This window comes from Tachyglossus aculeatus, chromosome 14, assembly GCF_015852505.1.
Source record: "Tachyglossus aculeatus isolate mTacAcu1 chromosome 14, mTacAcu1.pri, whole genome shotgun sequence".
Lineage (NCBI taxonomy): Eukaryota > Metazoa > Chordata > Mammalia > Monotremata > Tachyglossidae > Tachyglossus > Tachyglossus aculeatus.
In genome coordinates this window covers 28,811,592-28,834,225 of record NC_052079.1, presented here as the reverse complement: position 1 = coordinate 28,834,225, position 22,634 = coordinate 28,811,592, and the positions used below count along the sequence as shown (strand labels likewise).

Below are 22,634 nucleotides of genomic sequence, written 5' to 3'. Positions count from 1 at the left end.
CCCTGTCCCCCCCGCCCCCGGCATTCTTACCCTTCTCCCCAAAGATCTCCCACAGTTCCTTCAGAGCCAACTCTTAGCTATGCAATCTGGATTTCATCCTCTGGCTCACCTGAAACCATGCCCACTAAAATTCTCCAATCAGTCAGTCAATTAATCAATGGTAATTCTAGAGCACTTACTGAGTGCTATAGTGTACTCTCCCAAGCATTTAGTACAGTGCTTTTCATACAGTTAGCACTCAGTAAATACAATTGGTTTGATTGTAGAGCGCTATATTAAGCGCTTTGGAGAGTACAGTACAACAGAGCTGATAGGCACATTCCCTGCCCTCAAAAAACTTAGTGTCCTTTTCTGTTTCTATCTAATGGACATGATCATTTGGCTGATTTTGATTGTGTCTGACCTGATTATCTTGGGTCTGCCCCCAACGTTTAATACAGTGCTTGGCTCATAGGCAGTGCTTTACAAATGTCACAGGACTTGTTAGTATTCTGGCATTTTGGATTACTCCCTCCTTCTAGGAATTCACTCCCAGCCTTGGTTTTATAACACAGCGTTCTCCTTTTTCTGTCTTCCTTCTACTCCTTATACTGAAGGAGTTCTGTAAGCTTCTACCCCAGGTGCCCTGCTTCTTTCTAGAAACTCTTCCCACTCACTGTATCAGGTAACTTTGGTTACCACCTGTGAGCAGCTGACTTCCCAATCTACATTCATCCTCTCATCTTACTTTACAATCCCGTATCTTCACCTGGCCCTGGGCCATCTCCCCATGAATGACCCACTAGCATCTGAAATTCAATATATAGAAAATGGAGGCGCCTTTTTTTGCCTCAGAGCCTTCCCTTCCATCTAACTTTCCCATCAGTAGTGACGGCACCAGAAGCCTGCAACCGGAAGCCTGCAACCTTAATGGGATTAAGATGGAGGAGACGCAGCTCAGATGTGTCCCCTCCTCACCCTTTACTCCCCATCAACTCTGCACTTGGCATTTTAGCATGGGAAGCGACAAGGCCTAGTGAATAGAGCACGGGCTTGGGAGTCAGAAGGACCTGGGTTCTAATATCTACTCCACCACTTGTCTGCTGTGTGGCCTTGGGCAAATCATTTCATTTCTCTGGGCCTCAGTTACTTCATCTGTAAAATGGGGATGAAGACTGTGAGCTCCATGTGAGAGAGGTTCAGTGTTCAACCTGAGTAGCTTGTACCTACCCCAGTGCTTAAAATGATGCTTGACACACAGTAAACACTTAACAAATACCATTATTTGCAATAGTCCTTGTACTTTGGATATGTACCCCACCCTCAACCCCACAGCATTTACATACCGAGCCATAATTTATATTAATGTCCATCTCCCCCTCTAGACTAAGTTCACTGTGGGCATGGAATGGGTCTACCAACTCTGTTATACTGCAGTCTCCCAGACCTTAGTACAGTCCTCTGCACATAATAAGCGCTCAGTAAATACCATTAATTGATTGAAACTACATTAGCATTTGCAGTTCCAGCCTTGTCCTCAATCCTAAGAGAACCCAAGGGTTCAACATAGTTGTGGTACCATTTGGGACCAGCTTCATCCGACTCAGACATAAATCTGTGCAATAAGGATGGCGAATCCTTTGGATTCAGTGACCACCATTCTAGGAATGACTGTCGATCAGTCAATGGTATTTATTGAGCACTTACTGTCTGCACAGCATTGTACTAACTGCTGGGGAGAGTGCAGTATAGCAGCATTGGTAGACCGGGTCCCGGCCACAATGAGCTTACGGTCTATCAGGTGGGAGGCAGATATTAATATAAATAAATTACAGAAATGTGCATAAATGTTGCGGGGCTGAGAGTGGGGTGAATATAGGGTACAAATTCAAGTGCAAAAAGACTACCAAAAATGCTAAAATGTCTCTTTCCCCTTTGGATTGGGGAATTTATTAATTCAGTTGTATTTATTGAATGTTTACTGTGTGCAGAGTACTGTACTAAGAAGCGCTCGGGAGAGTACAGTACATCAATAAATGTACATATTGACTGCCCACAACGAGCTTACAGAATTGGGACCAGCCAAATGTTTGCAGGTATTCAAGTCTACCCTGGGCTAGACTTGCTTGTGCTTGAGTGAAGCTTGGAACCCAGTTAAACTCTGGGGATTGCTGATGAGTCAATTCGCCTTTTAAAGATAAATAAATTCAAAAAGAAAAGATAAATGAAGGAATTAAACCATGTTGTAATATCTTCTATTGGACAGTGTGGTTTAATGGAAAGACTATATGGGTTGGGAAGTCAAGGACCTTAGTTCTAATCCCAGGTCTGCCATTAGCTTGCAGAGTGATCTTGGGCAAGTCACTTAGCTTCTTAGGGCCTCCATCCATACATCTGAAAATGGGAATAGTCAATCAGTCATATTCATTGAGTGCTTACTATGTGCAGAACACTTTACTAAGCACCTGGGAGAGTACAATATAACAGACATAGTCCCTGCCCACTACAAGCAATCCTACCAGCCTCTCCCACCCTGTCTCAAAATAATGTTGTAAGGGTAAAATGAGATAAGAAATGTGACAGCACACTCAAAAGTAAAAGTACTGAACCAATTCACGGTACTATCTCTTCTTCTCCCATGTAGATTTCTGTGAAGCTATAGTGCTAGATATTTAACGGAAAGAGGATTTGCAGTGAATTGCGCATGTTACTAGTATTTCAGTCATCTTTCTGAATCAAATGAAAATGTGTTTCAAATATAAACTTTTAGAATAACTAATTATCTTAAACTAAAAAGTCAGCTTATGGTAGCAAAAATAATAGTTATGTAGTAATGATAATAATTGTGGTATTTAAGTGCTTATATATACCAAACACTGGATACTAAGTGCTGGGGTAGATACAAGATAATCAGGTCCCACATGGGGCTCACAGTCTAAGTTGGAGGGAAAACATCCTCACTGTGCCGGTGAGGGAATGGAGGCACAGAGAAATGAAGTGATTTGCCCAAGGTCACACAGCAGGTTAGTGGCAGAACTGGAATTATAACCCATAACCCTGAAGCTCTGCCTCCCAAGCCCATGCTCTTTCCCCTAGGCCACACTGCTTTTAAAAAAATGGTATTCGTATTTACTACATAATAATAATAATAGTAATGGCATTTAAGTGCAAAGCACTGGAGTAGATACAAGCTAACCAGGTTGGACACAGTCCATATCCCACATGGGGCTCACTGTCTTAATCCCCATTTTACAGATGAGGTGACTGAGGCACAGAGGAGCCAAGTGACTTGCCCTCAGTCACACTGCTGAGCAGTGGTACAGCTGACTGCCAGGCCCATGCTTTTTCCTGCTAGGCCTTGGGATTCCATGGGAATCCATTATTTCACCAATTTTAATTACTGAATCTTACACAAAGTGCTCCAAAAGGTAATTTGCACAGTGATGTGTCAGTCACTTTATTCATTGAAATTTTTGCTTTCTTTCATATTTTAACTAAATAAAAATCTATTTGTTCTTGGGCTTTAAAAATTGTGGGCAGTAGAGAACTAAAGTCTACATATAACTCTAGTGATGTCATCCACGCTCTCCTGAATTGAGTAGCAAAACCAAATTTATTAACAGACTTGAAACATCATCTGAAGGGTGGTTAGTCTTAATTCACAGGCACCAATTCTGTAATAACCAACCTGGATGTGAGTTTCACTACAAGGAAGATCTAGGAAGATTAAGCTGGGAAATAGAAGCAGGAGAGGGTATTTGTCCTAATTCTTTAAGTTTTCTTGAATTTTTTTGTAAGAGGAACTGTTATCTTCTGAAAGATGGACACATAATCTATAGTTCTACTTATTTATATTAATGCCTATTTACTTGTTTTGACATGTATATATCTACAATTCTATTTATTTTGATGCTTATTGTTTTGATGTCTGTCTTCTCCCTTCTAGACTGTAAGCCTGGTGTGGGCAGGAATTGTCTCTCTCTATTACTGAGTTGCATTTTCCAAGTGTTTAGTACAGTGCTCTGCCCACAGTAGGTGCTCAATAAATACGATTGAATGAGTGAATTAATGAGTTGATATTTGATTCTTATTTCTCTTTAAAACTCTTAAAATGATCAGCCTAATCATTTAAGGAAACATAGAGAGCAATGGGTTTGCAATAGAGAAAAACATCATGGATGGTTCATGGACACACAGAGGTGCCATGAAGTCACAGAATCTGAAGTCCCGGAAAGTCTAAAGAGACCATTTGATCTGCCCCCCTTCAGACAAAACATAAATCTTCCCAGATAAAGGAATATTTGGCTCTCCATACCTTACCCATTGGCTCTCAGTAGCAACTACTCCTGAGCTGGTACTGTTTTCTCCTCCCCACCTCACTCCCAAATTAAAGCTTGCTTTTGTCTCTCCCTCCCACCTGTGGTCCTTCTGTTCACTTGTTCCCCAAGCGTAGAACTTTCTTTCCCCCAACAAATCTCCCAGATCTCAACGCTCCATACCATCCAAATTCTCCCAAGTCTTCCCTAGTTAATTCCCGACACCCCAAAACCACCTCTGGCCATCAAGAATTTATTTATACCTGTCCTCTGAGCCTGTGTATTTGTATATTAGTTTAATATTTATTTATTTTGAATTCCACTGTTGGTAAATACTTCTCCATCTGCGTTTAGTTCTTTGGGGCCCAGAATATGTCTTATGCTTCTGTGGTTTTTTTCCCAGCTATGGCCAGGTTTACTAAAAAGAGCACTGACCTGGGTTCTAATTCCAGCTCTGTTTGCCTGTTGTGTGACCTTAATTTCTCTATGCCTCAGTTGCTCTATCTGTAAAATCATTCAATCAGGTGTATTTGTTGAGCATTTACTGTGTGCAGATCACTGCACTAAGCACTTGGGAAAGTTCAATATAACAAAGTTGGAAGACATGTTACCTGCCCTCATTGAGCTTAGAGTCTAGAGAGGGATATAGACATTAATGTAAATAAATAATGGATATGTACCTAAATCCTGTGGGGCTGAGCGAGGAATCTATTAAGGGTTTTAATCCAAGTGCAAGGGGTAACATATGAGCCCCACGTGAGACTTGTATCTATCCATTATTTAATTCAGTTTTTGACACATGGTAAGTGCTTTAAAAATACCACAATTACTATTACTGGAGTGCACAATATCATTACTACCACTGTCCTATTTTTAAATACATCCAGTTGAGAAATTCAAATTCAAAATTAAATTAAATTAAAATTATTTAAATGCATATTAATATTATATTCCCAGTATTAAGAGGTATTTAATTTAGGCTCAAGAGCTGTTGTAATGTTTTAAAAAATGATTCTTTTGGTTTTGAAAAGATTATGTTGGTGGTATTTATTAAACATCTACTAGAGAAGCAGCATGGCTTAGTGGTCCTAATCCCAGCTCTGCCACTTGTCTGCTGTGTGATCCTGAGCAACACACTTCACTTCTCTGGGCCTCAGTTAACCTCATCTGGAAAATGGGGATTGAGACTGTGAGCCCCCATGTGGCACAGGGACTGTATCCAACCTTATTTGCTTGTATCCACCCCAGCACTTACTACAGTACCTGGCGCATAGCAAGTGCTTAACAAATACCATAATTATCATTATTATGTGCCAAGCAGTGGTGTAAACACAGGATAATCAGATCTGCTGAGTCGCTGGCCCATAATGAGGCTTTTAATCCTAAGAATGAAGGAGAACAGGTATCTTACCTCATTTAACAGGTAAGAAAACGGAGGCACAGAGAGGTCAAGTGATTTGCTTCTAGTCTCCCAGCAGGCCAGGGGTAGAGCAGGGATTAGAACCCAAATCTCTTGGCTCCCAGTCCCCTTGCCCATTATACTGAACCACACTGCCTCCACCTTATTATCAGGCTAGTCTAGTGGAAAGAGCACGGGCCTGAGGGTCAGAGAATGTGGGTTCTAGTCCCGACTCTGCCATGTGTCTAATGGGTGACCCTGGGCAAGTCACTTCACTTCTCTGTGTCTGTTACCTCATTTATAAAATGGGAATTAAGACTGAGCCTCATGTAAGACAGGGACTGTGTCCAACCTGATTACCACGTAACTACCCCAGTTGTTTTGAACAGTGCTTGGCACGCATTAAAGTGCTTAACAAATACCATAATTATTATTATTATCATAGTGTCAATTTTAATTACATAGCATTTGGTTTTGTCTTCATCTTTTGAGTGTTTTTCACAAATATGATTTCATTTTTCCCATCAGGATCTTGATGAAATAGAAGATGAAAATGAACAACTAAGGCAGGAAAATAAAACCCTCTTGAAAGTTGTTGGGCAGTTGACAAGGTAGAAGGTGCGTGCTGCCAGTGAGGAGAAAGAGTTTAAAACTACTGATTGAATGTCAAGGTCAATGCTGGGATGGTATTTCCTGTTGCAATACATTAAAGTAGAAGTGTATATATTTATTTCTAGAAAACTGATGGATGTTTATTTTCATAATATTTTCTTTTTCATATCAGTAAAGAAGTATCTGCTTTGGAGGTTTCCTTTACCTCTTTTCTTGGATAGGTTTTTTTTTCCAATTATTAAAATGGACATGGGTTTATGAAATACTCTGGTTTTGTATTCACATAATATATGTGATGAAATATGGTTATCAGCAATCACAACTATCAGACTGTATTTTGCCTATGGGGGAATAGAAATGATAGGAGTAAGTTTTGTTTACATGAATCCAAATATGTTTTGGGAAATATTTGGTGTTTGAGCAGTTGTAAAGTGCAGATGCCTTATTATCAATGTGTGGCCTTTGTAGATTGGTGGCTTGCTCTAACCGTCTTGCATCCTGTTAGGAGAATTTGCATGACAGAATAGCACTTTTCTGTCCAGCACCCTCTTTTACAAGGAAACACTTTTAAATTTCAGTTAATCATATGCAATTGACAATTTTAGCTCAAAGTCTTTTTGGGGAAGTACTTGAATTATACTCTAGTAAATGCAAATGTACTGACTTAGATTTGTATTTTTTAAAATTTAAAGCCAAGTGCTTTATTTTCTGCAAAGATATACATCTATTTTTATGTAACTCTTCCTATAATGTTTCAGGTATTTTTGAATCGATTAATTGAACCTTTTAATGAACATTAATATGAAAAAGGAGAGTGCACATCACTCTGACCCATAGGGGTGCAGAGTCAGTTAATTTTTAAAAATCTCATCCTTGAGTGCCATCATTTATTAATAAAAATCAAATTATCCTCTTTAGTTAGACCTGGTCAATACATCTGACACTAAAATTGAAAGATCATTTTCATTCCTGCCAGTAGTTAATACTACTGGGATAAAAATTCCAACTTGAAATTTTTATTCTCATATAGCCAACCGTCTGGCCTAAATTTAAATGCATTTTATTAATTTGGGGAATGGTGAAATCAAAATATGGACTATTTTGAAGGTTAAGTGCCTGATATTGTGAATTCATTGTTGGTGTATTAGCGTTGCACACTAAATTTGCATGTTATTTGAACCTCTCTACTGATGAAGGTACCTCTGATAATAAGAAATGTCCATCAGTAATGGGTATTATTGTTGAGAAGTCTCTTTATGGACTCCTTAAGCAAGTCTTGATGGTTAATCTTGCTATTTTGAGGCATATCCTAGGGGCACACAATTCACGCTTGCAGAGCAACACTGTGGTGATGAGAGAATGATTATGTTGTTTATCCTGCTTCCAGTACAAATGCACACAACAACAGAAAGAAGTTGTGTTGGAAGGAGGTGAGGGGTGTCGTTGGCACCCTAGTCTGTTGACTCTTGAAATTTGGGGGTTCAATCTTTCAGGAACAATTAAGAATCAATAATAATAGTTGTGGTATGTGGTAAGTGCTTACTATATGCCAGGTACTGTACTAAGAGCAGGGGCAAATACAGGATAATCGCGTTGGACACAGTCCAGTCCCCATTTTACAGATGAGGCCCAAACACGTGAAATGACTTGCCATGGTCACACAGCAGACAAGAGGCAGAGCCAGGATTAGAACACATGTCCTTCTGACTTCCAGGCCCTGGCTATATCCACTAGGCCACACTGGGAAAGGGCTACACAGTCTCTTTAAATCGTTCTCTAGGGCTACAGCTGAGAACAGCAGAATGATGACAAATAGTTCACTGTCTAGTGTAGCCAGAAAGAAGTAGTGTAGGTGTCTATCATTCATTCATTCAATCGTATTTATTGAGCGCTTACTGTGTGCAGAGCACTGTACTAAGTGCTTGGGAAGTACAAGTTGGCAACATAGAGACGGTCCCTACCCAACAGCGGGCTCACTGTCCATTTAGTGTCCTTTTTTTTCCTTCTCACTCTTAAGCTGTGGGTATGTAAGCAGGAGGAGGAGTGAAGATGTTGGAACCTGGTCTTAAGCCTGACTGGATCCGACTCTTTGTCGGTCCAACTTGGTCCCAAGGATTCAAGTTCCTCGGGACTCTCAACAAGCCAGACCTGGGCCCATCCAAACTCCTCTTCCACCCTCAAGGTCTTTAGGCAGTTGGGCTGTTGGGATTTTCATACTCTCTATGTGGCCCTGAGAAGTGTAGTTTTCCTAATTCCTTCGGAATCTATTCTGAAAGGATCATAAGGGACGTCGTTATACTTACAAAGAATGTTAGTCCATTGAAATATTTCTCATTGTAGTTGGAAGGCAAAAAAAAATTAATTTTACATTGATTTTTAAAGACTAGTTCAAGAGAAATACCATGTTTAGAAGCAGAAACATGCTATCTTGTTTGCAAATTACAAATGAGAAGCAAAACTGTTGAGGAAATTCAAATGTTTTCTAAGGATGCATCCTAAAGGCTTACTAGTCTAGCGTGGTCTAAAGAGCAGTTGTTTTCGCAAATATGAATGTATTATATTGAAATAGATATTAGCGCTTTTAAGAATTCACGAGTTGTACTGCCAGATTTGAGAGATTTGTAATGTTTTCTGAAAGAGAGGAGGCATTATATTTGGATGAAAAATGTTTCTACAGCTTATCTTAACTAGATTTATTTCCCAGAATTTGTTCAAACATACACATTTAGCCAGCATTTTATTATGATCAGAAAACACCTACCTATTCATATTTTACTTTTAATTTACTAGTGGCTAGTGACTTGAATCTTACTAATATAATTTTTTATCTAGTTGATGTTTAGAAAAAAGTTTCATTTAAAAAGGCTCCATTAGTATGTACAACTTTTCCTTGTGAAAATGAGTTTTAAGAATGGAATTTTAGTATTTCTTTAAAAAGTAGTTCTTTAAGAACTGTCATCTCTAACAATAATGCCATGTCACAAAAATGCTGCCCATTCAGATTGTGGGAATTTACATCACAAGAAAGCATCATCTCCAAATGCTAAAGCATTTCAGAAGAAAGTCTACCTTCCTTCATATTAGTACTCAGTGATCTTTCAAGTTGTCAGAACTGACTCCTGAGGAGCTGAGATTCCTTACCTTAATAATCTTTAAGGGAAGGCCACATTTCTAGCTCATAGAGATCCATTGCAGTGTAAGTGAAGTTAGTGGGTAGTGGGGGAATTGGACCAATTCATTTGGAAATTCTTATTTTTTCTGCGACCACCTAGTTCTCTAGGATTTTCTCCTTTGGTATGAACCCTGCGTCATCTGAGGAGTTGGCTTCTACAGTGTGAGCCATCCATAAAACATAATTGAACAATATGAAATAGTGTGAAATGTGGTGAGTTAAAAGGCACGTTCAACTAAAACCAAGGAACAGTCAGTCATTCAATCCTATTTATTGAGCTCTTACTGTGTGCAAAGCACCATACTAAGCACTTGTGCAAGTACAATATAACAACAGACATATTCCCTGCCCACAACGAGCTCATGGTCTAGAGGACATAATCATCCTTAAAGTGAAAACCTACCTCAGTTGGAAATAGTTTTGTTTTCCAGCTTGACCTGGATGTTTATATTCTGGAGAAGTTAAAACCCAGAGGTTTGAGGATAATTTGTGCTTTTTTGAAAAATAATTGACCAAACAGCAATGCTGGTGAACACAAAGTGTCAGTACAATAAGTATTAATTCATGGTCCCCTTTTTATACCAAGCGTCGGGTATGTGGACCATAGGGAAGGATTCATATTTTCTCAGGCTTAGAGGTGGGGATCTCAAATGCACTGTGATGGAAACATATATTTTTGCATTAAAGGGAAAAAAACACTCCATCTGGAGATATATCATTTAAAATTCCTTGGAGCTATTTCCACCCAAGTTTTCTTTTTTGGAATTTTATATGGAAAAATCAAAAAGACAGTGTAAATAAACTCCAACATATTAAAAATAAAGTCACCAGTCTTTGTGAAAAGTAAGATGGCAGGTCCAATTTTAAATGCCTTAATACTTAAATATGTCAGCTGTAGCCTTTTGGAAAGTCTGCCTTCTGAAGCTTTTCCTTTTCATTGTTTCTATGACCATAATTAATGTTTCCTTAATAGTGGCTTTTAAATATTGACATGTCAAATTATAGTAAATACATTTTAAATATAAATTTCCATTTCCATCTAGATGAGCTGAAGAACTTTGATTCTCTCCCCTATTAGAAATTCTTCATTATTGAATAAAGTGTTGAAAATTCACTTTTAATGCTGCTGCCCAAATCTGAATCAAAACATACAATAAAAACTTGGCTTTCTCTAAGCACAGTGCTGAAAGTATTGCCCCTTCAAGTGATAGTGAAGTTTAGACAACCCTGAAAGTACAGTTTAGTACCAGGGAGTATTGTCTGTTTGTTCTTTCCTTCGGTCAGGAAGCAAAGTACATCATTAATCTCAGCAACATAGAATGGTGTGCATCAGAAGCATAAGTAGGCAGATAAATAAATATATTACCGTTTTCTATCTGGTCCCTTAATTTTGGAATTGAAAAAAATTTATGTCTCTTGAGGTGCCAGTTCAAATGTGTTTTCCGTGGTGTTGTTTTATAACATGCAGTGAAATCACCACTCGGTGAGCTAGCAAGAAAGCCTTTCCGAGCCTGTCATTGTACAAGCTCAAGGGAGACTCTCTTTGGACGTGTTCTCCCAGAAAACCTGGCCCATTTAGGAACACCTGCTATCTCAGACCACTGGTGATACTCAAAAGTAAAGTGCACTTAAACAGCGTAGACATCTATTCTGAATTGCCTAGTTAAAAATAATTTTCTTGTATTGTCTGGATCATTTCAGTGTATTTAATTAAGTGAATTACTAGTGGTATGGAAGAATTGCTGCATTGCAAATATGCCTACATCGCCTCCTGAGGTTAACTTAGAAAAGGGAATATAGTTGAGTGGATTGTCAGTATGTATTTCATCAGTTTTGGCGGGGGGAGGGGAGGATTGTCCAGTGACTCTCATGTGTGATAAAGCTCAGACTCCAGCCCAGTCAATTTTAAATCATTTTTGCTTAGACATTCTGTTTCTGTTTTTAAGCTTTTAGATTGACTACAATCTTCAGTATAGAGAAAACAAATAGGAAATTCATGATTATTCATTGTTAAATGTCCAGCTAATTTTGTGTACCAGTATAATAATATAGTTGTTATTCCTGATTCTCGAGAAGTGTATATAATTTTTTTCACCAATTTTATTTCTTTCTCAAAAGGTTTGACTGCACTATTCAGGGTTGTGGTTATATTTTTTCCTTCAGAATTTTAGTAACAGGCTGCTACTGCTCTTCATTTTCATTTTATTCAGTCATCATAATTCGACTTGAATTACCTACAAATTCACTTTCAATGTTACTGTTTTATGCATGTACAAAGTTGAATGGTCATCAATAAAAAACTACATTTTCATTTATTTTTGAGCCTTGTCTTGTCTTACGCTGTTTAGTCTTCTCTGACCCATAGCGACACCATGGACACATCTCTCCCAGAACGCCCCACCTCCATCTGCCATCGTTCTGGTAGTGTATCCATAGAGTTTTCTTGGTAAAAATATGGAAGTGATTTACCATTGCTTCTTTCCACACAGTAAACAGGTGAGTTTTGACTTGCAGCAGATTGCCTTCCACTCGCTAGCCACTGCCCAAGCTAGAAATGGAATGGACAGACCTCTGCTTTACTCTCCCTCCCGTAGTCGAGACTGGTAGAGAACTGGAAACTCTCCATGTGCGACCCTGAGAGGGTGTTGTTTTTGAGCAATGGATAGTTATTTCTTTTCCAGTAAAATTGGTGAAGTTTAACCACAAGAGATTTATTTGGGAGACAAAAAAGTGCTAATATGCTAATGGAAAGATCATGTATCTCCCCCAAATTGTTTTAAAAAGTGGCATGCTTTGAGTAGAATTTGGGTGTGCACCATATAGTGCATTTTTACTGGATTCAACTTCTATTAATATATTCAAATTATTCTTCTTAATGTATACAACTCAGTAGGCAATTGGCTGGAAAAATACATTCCTACTTCTTTAGTGGGTGGCTTATATAGACTTCTATACATACCTGCTCTTTTCACACACTTGCACAGGGTAATCAATTTATCTCCCTTCCCAAAATCCAAAATGAATCCTAGTAATGCCACACAGTATCATGATTATTAGAGTCGAGTGCAAACATGTAACAAGCTCTGAAATGGCACTGGGGAAAGAGTATTGGAAATCAGTCACAATCCGTCCACACAATTTGTGTGGAGAGGCAAACATATAGAAAAACCTAACCCTCCAAAAATACTGATAAAATCCCTAATAAGGAACCCAGGACAAGAAATAATGTATTTTTTTGCTTAGAGAAAGAGCACAGGCCTGGGAGTCAGAGGACCTTGGGCATGTCACTTGACTTCTCTGTGCCTAATTTCTGTTCTCCCTCTGACTATAAGGTCCGTGTGGGACAGGGACAGTGTCCAACTTACTAAACTTGTATCTAGCCCCTGTGCTTAGAACAATGTTTGACAAAGTAAGAGCATAACAAATCCATTTAAAAAGATTGAAAGAGTGTTCTTCATACCCCTTGGGGACTGCTTTTCTCATCTCAGAGATGGAGGGGCCCTCTGGTATCCCTGCAGGCACATTCCCTGCCTACAATGAGCTTACCATCTACAGGGGAGACAGACATGAATAGACAAGTTTTATTTGTCCTTGGGCTGCAGTTCCCAAGGAGGATCAGGCATGTCAGGTGCATGAGTGAAAAGTGCACGATACTGAATTCTCTCACAGCTCCCTGTCTATAAATGCCCCCACCCTTCCCCACCCTACCTTCCAGCCTCTGTCGTCATTTTCTCCATCCTCCAGTTGTTTACAGATATCTCTGTTTTGGTTCAAATGCTGCCCCCTCATTCTGTTTTGTGGTTTTTTTTTGTGGGGGGGCAGTTCCCCCACAAACGCACTGAGCAGAGGCTTGTGGATTGTGAGTTTTTCCTCATTTTTCTCTGTACAAGCTGACTTATGGAGTCTGCACTTGTATAGCCTGCACAACCTCGATCTTAGTTATCCTTAGTCACAACCTAACAGTTTACTTGTGTCCATCTCTCCTACTAGGTTATACGATCCGTAAGGGCAAGGATCATGTATACTTATTCTGTTGTACTCTCCGGAACACTTAGTATGGTGCGCTGCCATAGTGAACAGTCAACACAACTGATCATTACTCTTGTTGGTTTTCAAAAGTTTTGTGTCGCAGGATTTCCTTATTGATGGACATTTGGGGTGCAGATTTGATTCTAGGGATCATACAAGTGCTTCAGAGCACTATTAGGTGACAGTTGAGAGCGTAAAAACCCCTCTCAAAGCAATAAAGTGGTCTTCTCTGGGAGTAGCTTCCACACCTGTCTTTAAAGAAAAAAAGATACTAAATATTTGCATGCGTACAAAAGCGCCCAGGCTGAATCTTAAGTCTCCCTTGGCTACTAGTGAGAAAACTAACAAGTAACAATGATTTGACACAAGAGATTTTAAGTAAGATCCTAGCCTAACCTCTGAGTTATCTTTGTTACATCCATTTATCTTGTATCTTTGTGGAAGGCCCTTCCACATTGTGTTTGCCATGACTAGATTCCCCATGCAGCAGTCAATCAATGGTATTTACTGTAATAATAATAACAATGGTATTTGTTAAGTGCTTATTACATTAAGTACTCAGCTCTGGGATGGATACAAGCAAATCGGGTTGGACACAGTCCCTGTCCCACATGGGGCTCATGGCCTCAAGCCCCATTTTGCAGATGAGGTAACTGAGACCCAGTGAAGTGATTTGCCCATGGTCACACAGAAGACATGTGGCAGAGCTGGAATTAGAACCCATGACCTTCTGATTCCCTGTCCCGTTCTCTATCCACTACGCCATGCTGCTTGCTTATGGTGTGCAGAACACCATACTAAGCACTTGAGAGAATACAATGTAACAGTTGATAGACATGTTCCCTGCCCACAAGGAGCTGAGAGTTTACAAACTTTTTCATTTTGGAGCAGGGAAAGGAGAGAGAAATCTGCTCACTGTGTGCTCAGAGCAACTGACAGTGTATGCAGATAGATTTTCTTCAAGACCAAGCATACCTCATAGCCTGTGCTTTGTGGCAGGGAGAGCTGTAGTGTCTCTTAACTGTGCCCCGTGTCATTAAAGTTTTGGTGATCTTCCACACAGTTTATAAATAGTGGCCTCTCAATCAGTCAATTAGTGATATTTATTGAGTATCTACTGTGTGTGGAGCACCGTTCCAAACCCTTGGGAGGGTACCATAGTCAATGGTATTTATTGAGCACTTGTGGTGTGCAGAGCACTGTACTGAGTGCTTGAGAGAGTACAATATAACACATTCCCTGCCCAAAACAAGCTTATAGTCAAGAAGGGGTGACAGACGTTAATATAAATAAATTACAGATATGTACGTAAGTGCTGTGGGGCTGGGAGGGGGAAAGTGCAAAGGGAGCAAGTCAGAGACACAGAAGGGAGTGGGAGAAGAGGAAAGGAGGGCTTAGGGAAGACCTCTTGAAGGAGATGTTCTTTCAATAAGGCTTTGAAGTACAGCAGTACAGTAGAGCTGGGCAAATAGATGTGGTAGATAGCAATCTGAAACACATTCAGTGTCATTATCATGATCAGGGTACTGTCTCAGATCATTCTTAAAGCCCAGGCAACTGAAAGAAAAGTTCTAAAGTTACCAAGAAGCCAGTGGCTGTAGGATACTCCTCCACAATTAGTAGGCATTTACTGAGTGCTTACAGGATCTCTTTCATGAGCCACATCATTCCCCATGCCTCCCTATTTTCACAATTGAATGGATTAGTAAGATTAAGGTAGAAGATGCAGTTATTTTATGCATGTACACATCTAAGTATTCCTATAATTAATGGGCAGAGGCAGTACCGATTTTGAAGAAATATTCTTAGATCTTGAACCTTTTAAGATCTAGATTTTCTCACATTAAAATTTTCTCATCACCCCAAATTGTTTAAACTCCAGTCAGTAGCCAGGAGAAGGTATATCCTGTTAAGATAAGTATGATCCTGTTTAAACATATCATGGGACTTGAGGAAATTCTCAATCTTATCATTTATGCTGCAGACATTTTTTCCGAGCAATGTTTGCATTCCTGTAGAATATAAACCACTGTGGATAAATAATGGTTAGTCAGTTAACAGTAGACACTTTAGACTCAAGGAGCAAATATTTATTAAACTCTAAAATTGCTGTCACAAAAATCTGTGAAAGAAAAAAAGGCAATGCTGAAGCTATGCTGTATTTATTTATCTTACTTGTACATTTCTATCCTATTTATTTTATTTTGTTGGTATGTTTGGTTCTGTTCTCTGTCTCCCCCTTTTAGACTGTGAGCCCACTGTTGGGTAGGGACTGTCTCTATGTGTTGCCAATTTGTACTTCCCAAGCGCTTAGTACAGTGCTCTGCACATAGTAAGCGCTCAAGAAATACGATTGGTTGATTGATTGATTGATTTAGAGCTGCTTGGAGATTTGAGCAAGGCTATCAATCAAAGCCGTTAGAAGCTTAAAGCTATTCAGTTTGTGTGGTGCATTGTAAACTATTTCTGGATATAGTGGTTACAATCCTTCACCCAAGATTGTTTTTTGCTGTTTTAGTATGGTTGAAAACTATCCAACCATACCAACGTGTGGGTGATTCTGCCATGAACTTTTAAAAAGAGTATCATTCCCATCTAACCAACCATACCAACGACAGGGTGATTCAGCCATGAACTTTTAAAAAGAGTGTCATTCCTATCACCTTCATACTAACGACTTTCTTGCCATTGGTTTTGGTCATCTGACCATTGAAAATGATAAATCATTCAACCCGTGGTATTTGTTGAGCACATCCTGTGTCAAGAGCACAATATGACATTCATTCATTCATTCATTCAATTGTATTTATTGAGCGCTTACTGTGTGCAGAGCACTGTACTAAGCGCTTGGGAAGTACAAGTTGGCAACATATAGAGACGGTCCCTACCCAACAGTGGGCTCACAGTCTAGAAGGGGGAGACAGAGAACAAAACAAAACATATTAACAAAATAAAATAAATAGAATATGTACAAGTAAAATAAATAGAGTAATAAATACGTACAAACATATATACATATATAAAAGTACTGTGGGGAGGGGAAGGAGGTAAGGCTGGGGGGATGGAGAGGGGGAGGAGGGGGAGAGGAAAGAGGGGGCTCAGTCTGGGAAGGCCTCCAGAGTTGGTAGACACAATCCCTGCCCACAAGAAGTTTATAGTCCAGAGGAAGAGTCAGATATTAAAATAAATTACAGATATGTATGTAAGTGGAAAAGCAGTGTAGCTTGATGGATAGAGCATGGGCCTGGGAGTCAGAAGGACCTGAGTTCTCATCCCAGCTCTGTCACTTGTCTGTTATGTGACCTTGGGCAAGTCACTTCACTTCTGTGTGCCTCAATTACCTAATCTGTAAAATGGGGATTAAGACTGAGGCCCATGTAAAACATGGACTGTGTCCAACTGATTAGCTTGTATCTACCCCAGTGCTTAGTACAGTGCCTGGCACATAGTAAGTGCTTAACAAATACAGTAATAATAATGATAATTGTAATAATAATAATAATATAACTGAAATAGGGTTTTTCATCACTTGTTTAGACTGTAGAATACTGTATCCAAAATAAGCCCCAGTTTGGGTATTGGCAGTTAGACATAGCCCCATTAGAATTTATTATCTCTGGAGCCTAGATGGGGTCTGTAGTCCAAGAGTCTGTGGAATGAATTCTTTGTTTTTCTGCATTGAAACTATCAAACTTTGCTCCAGCCCTAAGGCTCTTGGTTAAAACTACAGCATTTTAGGTAAAGTAAAAAGCCCAATATGTAAGTACATTTTTGTTTAATCATATGTCCCTAGCAATACAGGCAGAAAAAAAAACTCCATACATCTTACCAGCTGTAACCTCAAATTAAAATGACACCGTTTTGAACTAGCTGAGGCGTTGTTTGTTCTTTTCTTGCTTTTGTCTCTTCCCTAAATCCCTGTTCATCCTTGTTTGCCCCATCAACATCCCCAAGCATTCTTTCAATCCTGTTTCCCCAACTTGCCTCTACTGACCTTAAACCTCTTATGTTCTCCTCATTTTCCTGTGTCTCCCATTGTTCCCTTGAGCCTCTTCCTTTGCCTTTTTTCTTTTTACGATATTTGTTAAGTGCTCACTATGTGCCACACACTGTTCTAAGCTCTGGGGTAAATGCAAGCTAATCAGTTAGGACACAGTCCATATCCCACATGGGGCTCACAGTCATAATCCCCTTTGCCTTCTCTATAGTTCCCTGTTCTTCCATTGTTTTCTACTATCCAACCTTCATGTAAGATTCTTATGGGCAAGCAAAGTGTCTATTAACTTTAGGGTACTGTTTTTTTCCCCCAAACGTCTAGTACAGGACTTAGCATATAGTAAGTGTTCAATAAATACCATCCACTGATTGATGGATTAGTGTTTGTTGAATATCTGCAAGGGGCTAGGCATTATCCAAGGAAGCTCAGAGATTTACAAAAGCACTAAAAGGAGCTTACAAGCTAACTGGGGAGAAAAACCAAAAACAGATATTACATAGCTAGATATAAGACATAACATGACATAACTTGCACCACTAGTAGGTTAGGGGAAGCTAGGGGAAGAAGCTTGGCCCAGTGGATAGAGCACGGGTCTGTGTTCTACTCCCATATCTGCCACTCATCTGCTGTGTGACCTTTGGGCAAGTCACTTCACTTCTCTGGGTCTCAGTTACTTCAACTGTAAAATGGGGATTAAGACTGTGACCCCTATGTGGGACAGGGACTCTGTCCAACCTTATTAACTTGTATCTATCCAGTGCTTAGTACAGTGCCTGGCACATAGTAAACACTTAAATACCATTTTAAAAAAAGGGCTTACTGGGGTTGATAAGAGAAGGTTTCAAGATGTTGAATTTTAGTTGGTCTTCGAAAGGGAAGGAAAGTCATCTTGGAGAAGCAAGAATTTCAGGGTGAAAGTGTTATGGCATTATAACTGTAGCATGTGTTAGGTGCTTATGGTGATGATGATGATGGTATTTGTTAAGCACTTACTATGTGCCAAGCGCTGGGGTAGATACAAGGTAATTAAGTCAGAAACAATCCCCATCCCTCATGGGGCTCTCAGTCTAATGAGTAAAGGCCTCCAGGAGGCCTTCCCAGACTGAGCCCCCTCCTTCCTCTCCCCCTCGCCCCCCCTCCATCCCCCCTGTCTTATCTCCTTCCCTTCCACACAGCACCTGTATATATGTATATATGTTTGTACATATTTATTACTCTATTTTACTTGTACATATCTATTCTATTTATTTTATTTTGTTAATATGTTTGGTTTTGTTCTCTGTCTCCCCCTTCTAGACTGTGAGCCCACTGTTGGGTAGGGACTGTCTCTATATGTTGCCAACTTGTACTTTCCAAGCGCTTAGTACAGTGCTCTGCACACAGTAAGCGCTCAATAAATATGATGGATTGATTGATTGATTAAAAGGAATTAGCATTACATGCATTTGGCAGGAGCTGAGAATGTAAATTGTGGGATAACAATAATAATAGTGCTCTTTACTCAATCAATCAGTAAATGGTATTTGAGTGCTTACTATGTGCAGTGCACTGCTCTAAGCATTTGGGAGAGTATAATACAAAAGGCATGTTCCCTGCCCATAATGAGTTTACCTCAGGTCTATTTATTAAATGCTCACTATTTGCCCAGCACTGTTCTAAGCACTAGGGTAGATAGAAAATAATCAGATACAGTCCCAGTCCTGTATGGAGCTAACCAGCGTGGCTCAGTAGAAAGAACACGGGCTTGGGAGTCAGAGGTCATGGTTTTGAGTCCCGGCTCCGCCATTTGTCAGCTGTGTGACCTTGGGCAAGTCACTTAACTTCTCTGTGCCTCAGTTACCTCATCTGTAAAATGGGGATTAAGACTGTGAGCCCCACGTGGGACAACCTGATCACCTTGTATCCCCCCAGCGCTTAGAACAGTGCTTCACACATAGTAAGTGCTTAACAAATACCATCATTATTATCTAAGAGGGAGAGAGAGCAAGTATTTTTTCCCCATTTTACAGATGAGGTAACTGAGGTGCAGAGTGGTTGTGGTGTGACCACAGACTTAGAGCAGGTAAATAGAGCCAGAATTAGAATCCAGGTCTCCAGACTCCCAGGCCATGGTGCAAAGAGGAGAGGACAACTGGAAAGGGCAAAAACAGCTGTAATTCACCTTAGAGCAAGGGTCTGGTCATCAAAAGGTCATGGGTTCTAATCCTGGCTCCACCACTTTTCTGCTGTGAGACCTGGGGCAAATCACTTCACTTCTCTGGGCCTCAGTTACCTCATCTGTAAAATGGGGATTGAGACTGTGAGTCCCATGTGGGACAGGGACTGTGTCTAACTTTTATCTGCCCCAGGGCTTAGTACAGTGCCTGGCACATCGTAAGCACTTACCAAAGCCCACAGTTATTATTATTATTACTTGTCTGACCACCCTGGCATGTACAAAATCTACAAATCTACATTTCCAAATCCACAGCTCCAGTCCTGACATCTCTGCCTCTCTGCAGTCTCGCATTTCTTCTTGCCTTCATGACATCTCTACTTTAATGTCCTTCGGTCACCGCAAGCTTAACATGTCCAAAACTACTTATCTTCCCTTCCAAACCCTGTCCTCCCCATGACTTTCCCATCACTGTAGATGGCACCACCATCCTTCCTTTCTCACAAGCTCATAACCATGATGTTATCCTCGACTCTTCTCTCTCATTCAACCCTCATATTCAATCCATCACTAAATCCTGTCAGTCCCACCTTCACAACATGGCTAAAATTCCCGCTTTCCTCTCCATCCAAACTACTACAACATTAATACAATCACTCATCCTATCCCTCCTGTATTACTACATCAGCCTCCTTGCCAATCTCTCGGACTTCTGCCTCTCCCTACTCTGGTCCATACTTCACTCTGCTGCCTGGACCATTTTTCTACAAAAACATTCAGGGCATTTCACCCCACTCCTCAAAAAACTCCAATGGTTGCCCATCCACCTCCGCATCAAACAAAAACTGCTCACCATTGGCTTTAAAGCACTGCATCACCTTGCCCCCTCCTACCTCACCTCACTTCTCTACTTCTACAACCCAGCCAGCACACTTCGCTCATCTAGTGCTAACTTTCTCAATATGCCTCAATCTCTCCTGTCTTGCCGCCAACTCCTAGCCCACATCCTGCCTCTGGCCTGGAATGCCCTCCCTCTTCAAATCCAACACACAATTACTCTCCCCACCTTCCAAGTCTAATTGAAGGCACATCTCCTCCAAGGGGCCTTCCCAGACTAAGCACCCCTTTCCTCTTATCTCACTCCCTTTTGATTCATCCTGACTTGCTCCCTTTGCTTTTCCCTTCCACTCAGCCCCACAACACTTATGTACATATCTGTAATTCTATTTATTTGTATTGATGTCTGTCTCCCCTACTCCAGACCGTAAGCTCCTTGTGGATAGGGAATGTGACTGTTTATTGTACTCTCCCAAGTGCTTAGTACAGTGTTCTGCACACAGCAAGCACTCAATAAATACAATTGAATGAATAGACACATTCCCTGCCCACAAGCAGTTCACAGTGAAGGATCACCTGACTCTCGCTCTTCTTTTGCTTGACTTGATACATCTCCCCAGACCCCAACTTTTAACTGGATCAGCTGGGTGTGGAAAGAATCAGCAAAATTGGAATTGGGGGCAGTGGTTGCATACTGCAGAGCTCTTGTGATGAAATCATTATGACTGTAAAAGCCACAGTCAGTCTCTGGAAGTTTCTGAAACTTGTCCAAGGATATTTGCAGTGAGAAGCAGCATGGCCTAGTGGATAGAATGTGGACCTGGGAATCACAAGGACCTGGAGAGTGAAACTGTGAGCCCCATGTGGGACTGGGACTGTGTCCAACCTGCTTTGCTTGTATCCACCCCACTGCTTAGTACAGTGCCTGGCCCATAATAAGTACTTAACAAATCAATGGTATTTATTGAGCACTTACTATGTGCAGAGCACTGTTCTAAGTGCTTGAGAGAGTACAATGCAAGAGAATTAGCAGACCCATTCTCTTCCCATAACAAGCTTACAGTCTATAGGGGGAGACAGACATTAATATGAATAAATAATTTATAATAAATAATACCATTATTATTATTATTATTATTATTATTACCTATTCACTGTCTTTTCCCACTACAGCCCAGCTCAGACACAAGTTTTCTGGGAAATATGGAAGGCCCGATGGGAGTCCTGGTGGAGTGCAAGGTTGGGGAGATAGAAGTGCTTAGTACAGTGCTCTGCACATGGTAAGCGCTCAATAAATATGACTGAATAAAATATAACTGAAGCCCCGGGTCCTCTGGCATAAAAGGATTGGCTGAGGCCTCTGTGCTGTCATTGCTTTCTCACCTTTCCCTTTGGAGAAGGAAGGAATGATGGGAGACCCCCTGGAATGCTACCATGGTAACATCTGGAAGCCCACTGGGGGCAGGGGATGTGTCTACCAACTCTGTCGTGTTGTACTCTCCCAAGTGTTTAGTACAGTGTTCTGCACACAGAACGTGCTCAATAAATACCATTGATGATGATCTGCACCCAAAACTGGTCACCATCTTGAGGCCCAAGAACAGCAAGGACTCTAGGTTTACCCCAAGGTATCGTAGATTCCTCACCAAAGGAAAACAGTTCACTGAATTGAGGGAGCACACATCCCCATTGTGATGGCCCTAAGGTGTTCATCTTTATTTTTTTTAATGGTGTGTGTTAAACACTTATTATGTATTTAGAGTTGATACGTTTTAGGCTAATCAGAGACCCTATCCTACATGGGGCTCAGTCCAAATAGGAGGGTGAACAGGAGTTGAATCCCCATTTTGCAGTTGAGAAAACTGTAGTCCAAAGATGTTAAAATGATTTGCCCAAGGTCACACAGCAGACAAGTGGCAGAGCAAGGATTAGAATGCGGGTCCTCTGACTCCCAGGCCCACACTCTATCAACTAGGCCATGCTGCTTCCTTATTAACTGGCATTCTCCCTATCTCTTCTGAGCTAAGCCTTAAGCTGTTCCCACCCCTCAAGATTCCTACTTCAGCCCAGCTCTGGGGAACTATGTACGCTATTAAGGTCAGGACAAAGGAGATGTTCAACTGGTTATTAGCACTAAT

At 40.5% G+C, this 22,634-nt stretch overlaps 1 protein-coding gene and 1 non-coding gene across 2 annotated transcripts in view; one reads left to right on the top strand and one right to left on the bottom strand.

Moving 5' to 3' along the window:
* The window catches only part of PAWR (pro-apoptotic WT1 regulator), a 118,999-nt gene extending 111,115 nt beyond the window's left edge, over positions 1-7,884 (top strand). Inside the window, exon 7 of the mRNA XM_038756062.1 lies at positions 6,223-7,884. Within this exon, the coding sequence (XP_038611990.1) occupies positions 6,223-6,309 (87 nt within the window). The 3' untranslated portion in view covers positions 6,310-7,884. The remainder of the gene's footprint in view (positions 1-6,222) is intronic.
* A 4,100-nt stretch (positions 7,885-11,984) lies between these two features.
* On the bottom strand, positions 11,985-12,122 carry LOC119937330. Its single transcript, XR_005454007.1, has one exon. It is a non-coding gene; the product is annotated as a small nucleolar RNA SNORA7 (small nucleolar RNA).
* Between the last annotated feature and the right edge of the window lie 10,512 nt (positions 12,123-22,634).